The sequence below is a fragment of the Oreochromis aureus genome, linkage group 7 (genome assembly GCF_013358895.1).
Source record: "Oreochromis aureus strain Israel breed Guangdong linkage group 7, ZZ_aureus, whole genome shotgun sequence".
Lineage (NCBI taxonomy): Eukaryota > Metazoa > Chordata > Actinopteri > Cichliformes > Cichlidae > Oreochromis > Oreochromis aureus.
The window spans coordinates 30,409,710-30,422,622 of record NC_052948.1 but is presented as its reverse complement, the minus strand read 5'-3'; the positions used below and the strand labels follow the sequence as shown (position 1 = coordinate 30,422,622).

At 40.2% G+C, this 12,913-nt stretch overlaps 1 protein-coding gene across 1 annotated transcript; it reads left to right on the top strand.

The window, feature by feature from the left end:
• Window positions 1–9,312: 9,312 nt before the first annotated feature.
• LOC120441304 (programmed cell death 1 ligand 1-like) lies at window positions 9,313–11,809 on the top strand. Its single transcript, XM_039615782.1, has 3 exons — window positions 9,313–9,441; window positions 10,864–11,232; window positions 11,334–11,809. Exons 1-3 carry the CDS (start codon window positions 9,363–9,365, stop codon window positions 11,498–11,500), a joined length of 615 nt encoding a protein of 204 aa, XP_039471716.1. The 5' UTR covers window positions 9,313–9,362; the 3' UTR covers window positions 11,501–11,809.
• Window positions 11,810–12,913: the final 1,104 nt, after the last annotated feature.

Below are 12,913 nucleotides of genomic sequence, written 5' to 3'. Positions count from 1 at the left end.
AAATAAATGCACACCAAGGCATTCTTCTCCCTTCCTCTCTTTTCAATTTATATTATACATGCTTCCCTTAGGCAGTATTATTAGAAGACATAGTATACATTTTCACTGCTATGCAGATGACACCCAACTTTATCTATCCATGAAGCCAGATAACACACACCTATTAGTTAAACTACAGGAATGTCTTAAAGACAGAGACCTGGAGGACCTCTAATTTTCTGCTTCTTAACTGAGATAAAACTCAGGTTATTGTACTCAGCCCCGAAAATCTCAAAATCTCAGAAATATGGTATCTAACCAGATTCTTACTCTGGATGGCATTACCTTGGCCTCCAGTAACACTGATGAACCTTGGAGTAATTTCTGACCAGGATATGTCCTTCAATGCACATATTAAATAAATATGTAGGACTGCTTTCTTTCATTGCACAATATAAAAAAGAGCATAAGAGAGAGCATATAACCCCTGTGCTGGCCTCACTGGACTGGCTGCCTGAGTTCATTTTAAAATTCTTATGTTTGTTTTTAAATGCTTTCACAATCTTGCCCCGGCCTTACCTCTCTGAGCTTCTTCATCCCTACACACCCTCAGTCTCGTAGGTCAGCTGACCAGTTGCTCCTGGAAGCACTGAGATCCAGGAGGAAGCTCAGAGGGGACAGGGCCTTTTCTATCTTTGCTCCTAAATTATGGAATAACTTGCCCTTTTACGTTAGAGAGGCCCCTTCACTGTCCGCTTTTAAAACACGTGTTAAAACCCATTTTTATTCTTTAGCTTCTGACTTCAGTGAGACTTAGTTTCTTATGTATTTAAATAAAAGAGAAACTAACTAATTATTTATTTTACTTTATTCTCTTTTATTTGGCTTTTATTTATATCTTATGTAATTTTATTATTTAGTTCCAATGTACAGCACTTTGCATCAGCTGCGGTTGTTTTAAAGTGCTTTATAAATAAAGATGATGAAGAAGAAGAAGATAATGATGATGATGATGATATCTTTAAAATTAGAAATATCTTGTCTTAGATTGAAGCTGAAAAACTAGTTCATACATTTATTACTTCTAGGCTGGACTACTGTAATTCATTATTATCAGGAAGTCCTAAAAACTCTCTGAAAAGCCTTCAGTTAATCCAAAACGCTGCAGCAAGAGTACTGACAGGGACTAGAAAGAGAGAGCAGATTTCTCCAATATTGGCTTCCCTTCATTGGCTCCCTGTTAAATCCAATCAAATTCAAAACCCTGCTCCAGCAGATGGCCACCCCTCCTTGGGCCTGGTTCTTTTGGAGGTTTCTTCCTGTTAAAAGGGAGTTTTTTCTTCCCACTGTCGCCAAAGCTCTTTGGTCATCTGGTCTTTAAGTGATGGCGTATGAACCCTGCTTCCGGGTCCAAACTACTCTGTGTTTATTAAGGGTGTATTTTTTAATTCTTTGTATCTTGCTGTATTTAATCTGAACAACCCCCCCAAAAAAGGTAAATGGTAAAAATGGCCTGTATTTGTATAGCGCTTTATATATATATATATATATATTTGTATAGCGGACCAAAAAAGGCAGTGATCTCTGTTGGCCTCTCTCCGTTTTTATTGCCGCCATTCATTTTAAAGCTTAGTTTTTAAAACCTTACGATGCAACTACAGCTCAGCCCATGTTGTTGCAGTATGTTAATGACTAACCTCGTATTGTGGATGGATTATCTCAGTTGTTCTCCTGACTGAAGTTTGGTCCGTTTACAGCATCCTGCCATGCGTTTGCATTTGTTCCTAACCATCGGGAACCCGCACGTTAACTTTTATACAGCTGTTTATATTATGCTAACATAGCTGTATCGCTAGTGATCACGTAGCACATCATTACATACCAGCTAGCCCAACTTCAGTAACCCTACAAAACTCACTGCTGTTTAGTTTGCTGTCTTCATTTATGTCAGAGCTGATAGCAGAGCATGTTTACATGTTTGATTTTTTTCAGAAATCCCTCAGTCAGAACATGCTATATCATGTTTAAGGGGGAAACTAGCACGCGAACTCCCTGCTAACTTCTAACTCCATTAAATTTCATAAATTTGGTTTTCATGGATGCCCGGATGTTAATCTTAATCATTGCATCTGGTAGAGCCACAACGCTGATCATTTTATTATGGATGAAAGAATTTATACAGTTTGTCATTCTCAGTGATGCTGCAGTGTTTGTTGGACTTTGAGACCTGAAGCAGAGTTTGGGCCCGGAAACAGCTAATGACGTCAGACTTAAAGACCGGACAGGGGGTCATACAGTTGTTGGGGTTTTCTGTGATTTCTTTGTATTACTGTAGTGTCTTTACCGTACAATATAAAGCACCTTGAGGCAACTGTTGTTGTGATTCAGTGCTGTGTAAATAAAATTGAAGTTGCTGTTTTGTTGTAGTATCATGAAAATGCTGGTTTGCTGTATTTATGATCTCTGGTGTAACACTGCTCATATTTTATATCTGGGCCCACTCTTAATTACATTCAAAATGAGCTTCCAATTGAAACAAATTTCAATATTTACATATTAAAAGAAACTAAATTAATGAGCTTAATGTCCAGCTGAGCAGGTTTGTTCTGCCTTCAGGCTCTTATATTGTTTTGCCTTTCTTGTTTTTAGAGCAACTCTGGGCAGATCTGAACTTCTTTGTGTAGGAAGGGCTTTATCAGGGCTCAGGCTGCCAAAGTTCAGCATCTGAAGTCTGATGTCTCGAGCCTGGCATGCTCCAGAAAACTGACGGGTTCAGTTTGGGTCAGGCAGGATCTGGGGATGGTCAGGAGGTGGTGTCGTGTGTGTGTGTGTGTGTGTGTGTGTGTGTGTGTGTGTGTGTGTGTGTGTGTGTGTGTGTGTGTGTGTGTGTGTGTGTGTGTGTGTGTCTGCATCCAGCAACAGTCTCACTGTGTGTGTTACTGTTATGCCATTATGGTGTTTTGACTGGCTCATCACCAGCTGCACTTTTACTGAAGTTCATCTTCTAGTGAGAATGGACATGTTTGATGTGTCTGACCCTTAACCAAGTTGAGAGCTTAAGCACTTAATCTAAAGACCCCTCTGTGTTCCCTCCTCTTGGTTCTTGCTCAGTAAATCTCTGTGTGTGTAAAGAGTGCAGGGTCTAAACCTAAACAGAGCCAGTGTGATTGAGTTGAGTTTGTGAGAGTGAGTGGATTTAAGAAAGTGAGTCAGACGTGTCAGTTGGTTTGTCATGTGTTTTGAGTTTTGAGGTGAGTTAGAATTTTTTTGTTTCAAAGCTAAGTTGAAAAAATTCGTAATTTAATTTCCAAAACTTGCATATGATCTTCAATTTGTAGCTGATCTATTGACGTAACACATAGCAGCTGGAGCAGTCTCAAATGGGGTTCAGTCCACTGCTGCCACCTGTGGCCAGCCTACAGCCAGATTAACTTGTGACACACACATCTGCACCTGGCTCTATCACCATGTGTGAATTTGTTTCATGCACAATACATTTGTAACTTTCAGTGTTTTCCGTTCTTTCCATTAAACCATTCAACTACATGAAATGCAATTGTGTATTTTTTTTCAGCTTATCATTGACTTGAAGTTTTAGAAATTATTATTTCACAACAAAGAAATATGTATTTCACAAATATATTACACATTAATATTTGACTAGTGTTCTCACAACACATTCTGTCAGCATAGTCTGTCTGTGTCTTTTCTCTGCACATTTTAACTGAAATAACAGGGTGGGGACTTTGTATATTGCAACTGTGTAACTCACCTGGGACAATCATGTAGTGTTTGCTAGGAACACCAGGAGCCAATACAGGTAATTGATAAGCACAGCTGGAGAGCATTGGTAGTTATATACAGTCTATATAAGCTTGGTGAGTAAAACAAACCTTTGGGGGTTTATGAGGAGATAGTAGTTAGACAGTGAATTTACAGTGGTTAGAACGCAATTATAGCCAGGGTGATTGAGAAGAGCTTGTGAGAGTGAGTGGATTTTAGAAAGTGAGTGACTGAGGTGTGTCAGTTGGTTTGCTTCGTGTGTTTTTGAGTCTGTGTGTTTGTGGTACAGTGGAGTAGGTAAGTTATCAGGTGTGATAGATAAGTGGACAGGTGTAGGTGGGGGAAATGGAGCCCAAAATTGTGAGGGAGCATCTGGAGTTCAAACTCCACAATCGCTATCCTGAAGGGTCAAGAAGCAGAGAAAGATTTACAATCAAGAGAAGAGCTGAGACCTTCAGGATAAATGGTGAGTACAATGGATTATTTCATGTAAACTATCAGAGTGTCATGTGATCATTTGTTTTGTTTTTTTGTTTATTTTGCCTTTACATGCTTAATCTAGATGGAGACCAGTATTATATATGCAGGAAAAATAAAAATAAAACTGAGCACTTGGAGAAAGTGGTCTGCTCTGCCAAAGAGGCAAGTGAAATGTTTGAGGAATTTCATTACAGCCACTTTGGTGGGCACTGTGGGTGGAAGAAGACTCAGGCTATCATGGCACACTATTACTGGGCTGGCATGGAGGCGGACATTCAAAAATGTGTGTGTACATTTCTTCAAAATGAGCCTTAAACAAAGGTGTGTGGTTTTACTGTGCTTTTCTTTGTTTGAAATAAAGTCCCTATTTCCTCAGGTTCAGCAGGGAGGCAAGGTATCCATCGGAGATCCCAAAGGAATACAAAGTAAAATGCACTTGAAAGAAAATGTGTTAATCCAGTTCCAGTTACTCAGTGTCATTCTATTTTGGCAGATTACAGAAGAAAGGGTCTGTACCATCAATTCCAATTAAGTTTGTGAGGGCCTAAAATCCCAGGAGGTGGTGTACGCTGGAGTGACCAAAAATGCCAAAAGCAGCCAAGAAAAGATCCGCAGGAGAAAAGCAAAAAGGGGAGAGGAGGATTGTTTTCAGGCGGGAGACCTTGGTTTGTGGAAAAATATAAGGCAAGAGCAGAGGAAAGGTGGCAAACTGGATTTGGATATGCTGGGACCCTTTAAAATTATGAAGCCGGAGGGCACAAATGATCACTTGATGTTAGAGAAGGGAAAGAGGACTCTCAAGATTAACACAGACCAATTGACACACTACTTCCAGCCTAAAGAAGAGGGTACAAGCAAAACTGAAGGAATTGTTTGCTGCTTGTGAGGGGCCATCAGCACCACCAGTGTCACCACCTTCCTGTTAGGGGAAATCACCGGTGCAGTCTTGCTGTGACCCAGAAAATGAGGAGTAAGCAGACAGTGAACAACTAAGACTTTTGAATAATGATATCTTCACAGTAATAAGAACAATTTGGGCTGGAGAAAAAACAAAGGTGCTGAGGTCAAAGATTGGGCCATATAAGTTATTTTCTGAAAATGTTGACTTGGCTCCTGGGAAAGAGTTGGAAAGTGAGGTATGTAAACTTTTTCCAAATTAGTGGTCACCTTATTGGAAGGGATTGAGGGTGTAATGTTTGTGCCTATTTGACGATGGTGGGGTGAAAAAATGCTGCATTAATTATGGACTCATATTTAATGAGTTAATCAGTTTGGCAGGGGTCCACAAAAGGTCTCAGAAAGATGAGTTGGCTTTGAAACTTAAACTTTATAATTTAAGAGTATTCTTAATTTAATTTCAAGATCTTCACTTTGTAGCTGGATCTGCTAAAGTATGATGTGGCAGTTGGGGCAGTCTGCGACAACAGACACTGGACACTCATTGTAAGAAATCACACAACAATGAGACTTTTAATTGAAATTACCAGGTTTAATATAATTTTCATTTGTAGCGTTTTTGAAGATCATGTATCTAAAACAGAGATGTGGGTCGTCTTAGTTGACCCATTTGGGACAACACAAGAACAAAAGTGCAGAGTGCAAGGATGTAACAATGTGAGCAAAAAGAGTTAATGTTAACCACAGTAGTCATTTCTATTAACTTGTACATGTGAATTACATGAGGCTCTTGGAATGAGTGAAGTTCAGTAACTGTAGTACCCGTCATATAAAATATTTATATGTATATCCTCATTGTGGCATATATTTTCAGATGACCTTTCCCAGCTATGCCGTGCATGTGGTGAGAGAAGCTCTGGTGCAGAAACCGATGAATGGGTAAGATAACCAAATAAATACCTAAGACGGAAGCACCTTGAATGGGTTACTTTAACATCACTGGGTGAAATGTCACTTTGATGCACTAACAGAAAACTTATAGTTCAGGTAACCTGCATGCCTTTGCACTTTAAAGACAGTGGAGCACCTAAAGGACACATGAAAACATCGAGCGATCCACAGATAAGACTTTTGCACAGAAATCTGCAGTACCTGCACATTCAGACGTGTTTATTTGCTTCACTCAACAGCCTGACTTTAGACGAATGACTCTGACAATCTAATTTTCTTTCAGATTGAATGCACCTGCTATGGAAAGTGGTACCACACAGTGTGTGTGGACTTCCCCTGTACAGAAGGCTACTACAAATGTTGTGCATGCTAAATAAACAGAAAAGAAATGACTGCTGTTGTCTTTGCTTAATGATTGGTTTTAGTCTTGACAATCCACATTGCTGGCATTGCATCTTTCAACATGTTTGTTGGTAGATTTGAATGCACCAGATTTAAGTGCAGCCACTCAGCCTCTACTCAATGTGGTGATAGAGCCAGGTGCAGATGTGTGTCACAGGTTAATCTGGTTGTAGCCTATGGCACCTGGCAACAGGTGGCAGTAGTGGACTGAACTCCATTTGAGACTCCTCCAGCTGCTATGTGATAGTCAGTAGATCTGCTACAGACTGAAGATCATATGCAAGTTTTGGAAATTAAACTATGAATATTCTTAACTTAGCTTTAAAACAAAAAAAATTGTAACTCACCGAAAAACTCAAAACCACACAACAAACCAACTGACACACGTGAGTCATTCACTTTCTTAAATTTACTCAAGCTCTACTCAATCACACTGGCTCTGTTTATTACTAATCACTGTGTAACTGCTGTAAATTCACAGTAACTGCCATCTCCCTACAAATGTTTGTTAAATTAACCAAACTTATACAGACTGTATACAACTACAAACTCTCTCCAGCCATGTTGATTAATTACCTATATTGGATCAAAATGTTCATTTCCAGAGAAAAGACACAGACGTTTATTTATTTGCTGTTTTCGCGTTTGCCTCATGCATGAGAATATCACCAGGTAAACTTGGGACATTTTTAAAATATTTTGTTGTTCAAGAGCCAGGCAGACTAAAAATTCAGTTAAGAAACAAGGGGACAGAGCGGTTGCAGCACAGTGTAGAGCACTAGTAAAATTACTGCTCACTCTAACTCCATGATCACACTCCAAAAACCACTACACACCATTCCAACCCCTGACCGCACTCAAGTAAATTTAATGTTCATTCACTCATGAGCTGCTGTAACATGAATCAAATGGCTGAATAGCCACCTCAGCATGCAGTCAAGTTCTATAGAGTCTTGGTAATGACCTACTAATTCAGGGATGTCGAACTCCAGGCCTCAAGGGCCGGTGTCCTGTAGATTTCACATATCACCCTGGGTAACACACCTGAATCAAATGATTAGCTCATTACCAGGCCTCTGGAGAACTTCAAGACATGTTGAGGAGGTAATTTAGTCTTTTAAATCAGCTGTATTGGATCAAGGACACATCTAAAACCTGCAGGACACCGGCCCTCGAGGCCTGGAGTTAGACACCTGTGTACTAATTGTATTCAGGTGTGTTGCAACAGGGACACATGGAAAAGTTGAAGGACACCGGCCCTAAAGGACTGGAGTTTGAGACCCCTGGCTTAGAGCAGCGGTCCCCAACCTTTTTTGCGCCACGGACCGGTTTATCCCCGACAATATTTTCACGGACCGGAAATAAGGTGTCGCGGATAAATACAACAAAATAAAACTAGTGCCGGTACCGAAAAAAAGAAGATTTATTCATAACACACGTGAAAAGACCCAGGAAAACCGAGTTAACGATAAAAACGATAACAAAATAATGCTGAAAACCGATAAAAACCCTGAAAACCATACATTTCACACCTGAGCCTCAACTCTCGCGGCCCGGTACCAAACGACTCACGGACCGGTACCGGTCCGAGGCCCGGGGGTTGGGGACCGCTGGCTTAGAGGACTGTGTTGAACCAACCCCGTTCACTGAGCAAAACGCAGGTCTACCACTTGGTGCATGGCCTTTTGTTACCTAAGCACCACCCACTAATACACCCACTACTCTCAATACTGCTGATTCCCCCAGGAACCTGGAAATCCCAATACACTATAAATGTCAATAATCACACATACTGAAACACAATGGAGTAAAAATTCAGTTTCTGTCTTTGGGACTGATTTTTGGAGCTGGCATCTCCTTCATCACCGAGCACTGAGACTAATTTGAGGTCAGAGGAAGGAGCATGAAGTATACGAGGAGTTTTAAAAAGCAAACTCTCTCCATGTGTTTGAGTCTGGAAAGTGAAGCTGATGAACGCCTCACCGAAAGCTTTATTTTATGACCAAATGATTTATTCTCTTGTAGATTTTTGGTTTTCTCCATGTTTTTTTTCCATTGTGACATTTAGACATTTTGAGGAGTTAAGATCTCTTCAGAGCAACAGTTAAACAACTTTCTGTATCTCTGTAAACAATATTTTTAGTGAACTGACCGCTCTGTGACCATCACTAGATGAATATATTAACATGACTCCAGCTTAATCAGGATAACACTTTCCTGCTGTGACCACCTGAGCTTCAGATAAAGAACAAACTAACACAATACACATTTTAAAAAAAGGTAAGGATTCACATTTACAGAGGTTCAAATTGCTATCAGCAGCTTTTGCCCTGCCAGGTTGTTTTTTATTTAACTTAATAGCATCCACCAAGAAATATGAAAACATGCAAGACTAATTTAGAATGCAGTTTCTGAAAACTGGATGGAAAAGCAGGTGAGTTGTGAATAATATTTAACCTCCTGAAACCCAGGATTTTTATTTTTTTAAGTAAGTAACAACTATGTTGCATCTTCCAGTTAATAAAGGAAGCTTAGTTGGGCCAGATAGGAATATAAACTCATTACAAATAGTTAGGAGAAAATTAAAAAAGCATCTGAAATAGTTTAGGTCTCAGGACTGCTATTTCTCTCACCCAAAACAGCCTTCCACGTGAAATACATCAGCTCTAAAGTTGTGCTGTCTATAAAAAAAAATTCCATGTGATGACGTTTTCAGCGAAGTTTCTTCCTGAACAGTAATGGCGGCGCACTGCTGAAAACATGGTTTGTGACTTTGGCATTCCTTTAGTGAGATTTTAAAGTAGCCTGTGGCATTTACAGAAACAATAACATACTCATAAAACAAAATACAGTCAGCCGATCTAGAAAGCATGAGAATGGCTGCCGAGTCATCTGCGTTGTTCCGCTGGTTGTTGCGGTTTTTCAGCATTGTCATGCTTGTCTCTGCAGGTGAGCGTTATTTCTTAAACATTCACATTTGGTTTATAGAAGTAGTAGTATCTGCCCATTTTACATATAAATACTGTTTCTTGAAGAATTATTTTCATAATGACTGAGTTTCTTTGTGTGTTGACACGAGGCTGAGCGGTGGTGGTGGTTGTGATACACGCAAGGCAACGCTACGCTAAGGCAACACGAGGCTGGGTGGTGTCTGTGGCCTTGTAACGTTTTGACTCCAATCCATGTCTGACCACAGAGACCAAAGAACTTTACTGCCTGCAGCATCTGTAGTTTTCAGAATGAGTCACCAATGAATAAAGCTTTTTGTTCAATGAATAAAGGCCAACAGTGGCTGCACTGAAGAGACACAGTAACTTATAATGAGGGGACTGCATATTTAATTGTACCATGGCATGGTTTTGTTCTGTAATCTGTATGCACTGATTTACACTACTGGTAAAATGTTTTAGAAAACACTGATTCTTCTAGTTTTTAATTTTTTATTTCAGAATCCTACAAAAAAAAGCCTTTTTCAGGGAACAAGAAATTGCTTAACAACTTAAAGCTGTTCTGCAACAGTAGAGATTGATCAAGCCTTCAAAGTCGATGTTACCAATTCCTACAGGTGTCCCAATTTTTCTTGATTACTTACAAACTGCTCTGTCTGCTGGTGGCAGGAGGTTGTAAATGCAGTGTTGGAACACAATGTGGTACCATACCCTTAGTGTACTCAGTTGTACTCCTTTTTGTGCGGGATGCACAAAAAGGAGTGAAGAGGCTGAAGCTAACGCCACAAAACCGGCAAAACATTTTCCATTTATCTATGTAGTGCAGCGAGCACCGTCAGGGTAATAAATGTAACGAAGTGCTGTGAGGAGTTAGTTTCTAGACGTTTGTTGACATCCCGCGTTTAGCTGCTGCTTCTTCTTCTGCCGCTAATTTAAAGGTGCTTTACCGCCACCTGCTGGGCTGGAGTGTGGACCATGACGGTTTTAAGGCCTGGATATTTTCTTAAGAAAATCCCCGTGACATTAAAAACCTGAACATCATTATCTCACCCATACTCTTTTGTAAAATCTCTTCAAACATTAACTGAACACTACTTCTCTGAAAAGCCCTCGTTTAGCTGACTACAAATCACTTTTCTGTACTACAAATATGGAATATTTGTTTTGCTTTTGGCTTGGGTCAGTGTCATTACCTGTAGCATGAGGCGATACCTGGACCCCATTGTAACCAACTCGTCCGGAATGTCTCATCATTATGTGCCACTGCCACAAAGTTTGCTGTGTCTCAGCACAGTCTCAGAGGCACGGTACACTGACCCAACAGTGGTCTCTCTGATCCTCACTGTGATTGGCTGTTTGTAGAAACTAGCAGTTGTACAATGATTGCTCTAACCCCTCTACTTTGTGTTGTTTCCTCTTTTAGAGCAGAAAAACATCACAGCTGAGTCTGGACAGAATGTCACTCTGCCATGTCGAGCTCCAAACAATAACATCCTGATCTTAGTTGTAGAGTGGAGCAGGCCTGACCTGAAGAGGGACGAGTATGTGATCTTATACCGGGACAACCAACTTCATTCAGATTACCAGGATCCATCCTTTAAGGGCCGGGTGGACCTGCAGGATAGCCAGATGAAAGATGGAGACGTCTCATTGGTGCTGAAGGATGTGACGATTAGTGATGCTGGAACATATGAGTGTCGTATTATCCAGAGGACAGGAACAACTCGAATGAAGAGAACTTGGCTGACGACTGACCCCATAAATATCATCAACCTAAGTGTTGTTCCTCCAGGTGAGTTTGAGTTCAGTGTGTGCAGTTTGAAGAGGAAATTGATTCTGGTCTGTGCTTCAGTGATCCCCTTCCTGTCCCTCACACCTGTTTCTCAACTACAGATCCACCAGGAGGACACAGAGAGGACAGATGGGAGGAAGATGGATTTGTTGGACTGATAGTTGGTGTGCTAGTTTCTTCTACAGCGGTGGTTGTTGTCAGTGGTCTATTGATTTACAGAAAACTTAAAAAGCAACAAAATCACGACTCTGCAGCAACAACAGGATGAAGTGCAAGCCTCCCGCTGCTGTTTCCAGTGTTGACATTGAAGCCTGATGATGTGACTGAACGCTCAGTATTTGGTTTGATTTTTACATTTCTCTTATTATCCTCAGTGTTTATACACCTGCAGTACTTTCATTGGGTTTTCATTACTGTATTTTTCGGACCATAAGGCACACTGGATTATAAGGCGCAATAAGCAAAAGAAAACAGTCAGATAAGTCAAACTTTATTCATGTCATTTTTCTTGCTTCCTTCACTTCCATACCATTGATTCATTAATGTTGAATTCTCTCGCAGCTGCTCTATTCCCATGTTGTTGCAGTATATTAATGACTAACCTCATATTGTGGATGGATTATCTCACGTGTTCTCCTGACTGAAGTTTGGTCCGTTTACAGCATCCTGCCATGCGATTGCATTTTTTCCTAACCATCGGGAACCCTCATGTTATCTTTTATCGAGTGGAAAAAAGTTAGCGTTCATCCTCCAGCTTCACTGTGTTTATGTTATGCTAACATAGCGGTGTCGCTAGCGATCACGTAGTACATCATTATATACCAGCTAGTCCAACTTCAGTAACCCTACAAACGTCACTGCTGTTTAATTTTCTGTCTTTATTTATAGTGGAAGTGATAGCAGAGCTGTATGTTTAAATTTTTTCAGAAATCTCTCAGACAGAACATGCTATATCATGTTTAGGTGATATAGCACCTAAACATGATAGAAGTTAGTAGGAAGTTAGCACCTAATTCCATTAAATTTAATAAATTCCGTTTTCTTGGATGCCTGGGTGTTAAACTTAAATGTTACACTTGGTAAAGCAGCAATGCTGATCATTTTATTACAGATGAAAGAATTTAGACAGTTTTTCGTTTGACTTTGGGACCTGAGTGGACGGAGTTTTGGACCCAGATTACTCCACGAGGCTCCTGACTACAATAGCCGTTAATGCTCCGACAATCAATCCAGCGGTGCGGCTTTGTTGCTTACCAAAGTCATACAAAAACATTTTTTGACAGATTTGAGCGCCGTGTACCACATAAAATCTGTTCAAGGTCAGTAAGCACAACCAGAATGCATACATAAGGCGCACTGCCGATTTTTTTTGAAAATTAAAGGATTTTAAGAGCACCTTATAGTGCTGAAAATACAGCAATTCAATTTCCATCAAATGCATGTTAGCAGAATAATAACGAAGATAGATTTATTGTTGTGACTCTGTAAATGTTGTTTTTTCTTCAAACTAATCTACGTTAGATCTTACAGACACTGAGCTGACTGACAACAAATACACTGTGTATTACTGCAGATTAAAAACCAACAGTTGTTTCTAAGCTGTTTAATGGTGCAGGACCTACTGGTTGATTACAGCTGAATGACCTCCAATTTCAGATGGGGGAGTCTCGTCTACGCCTCT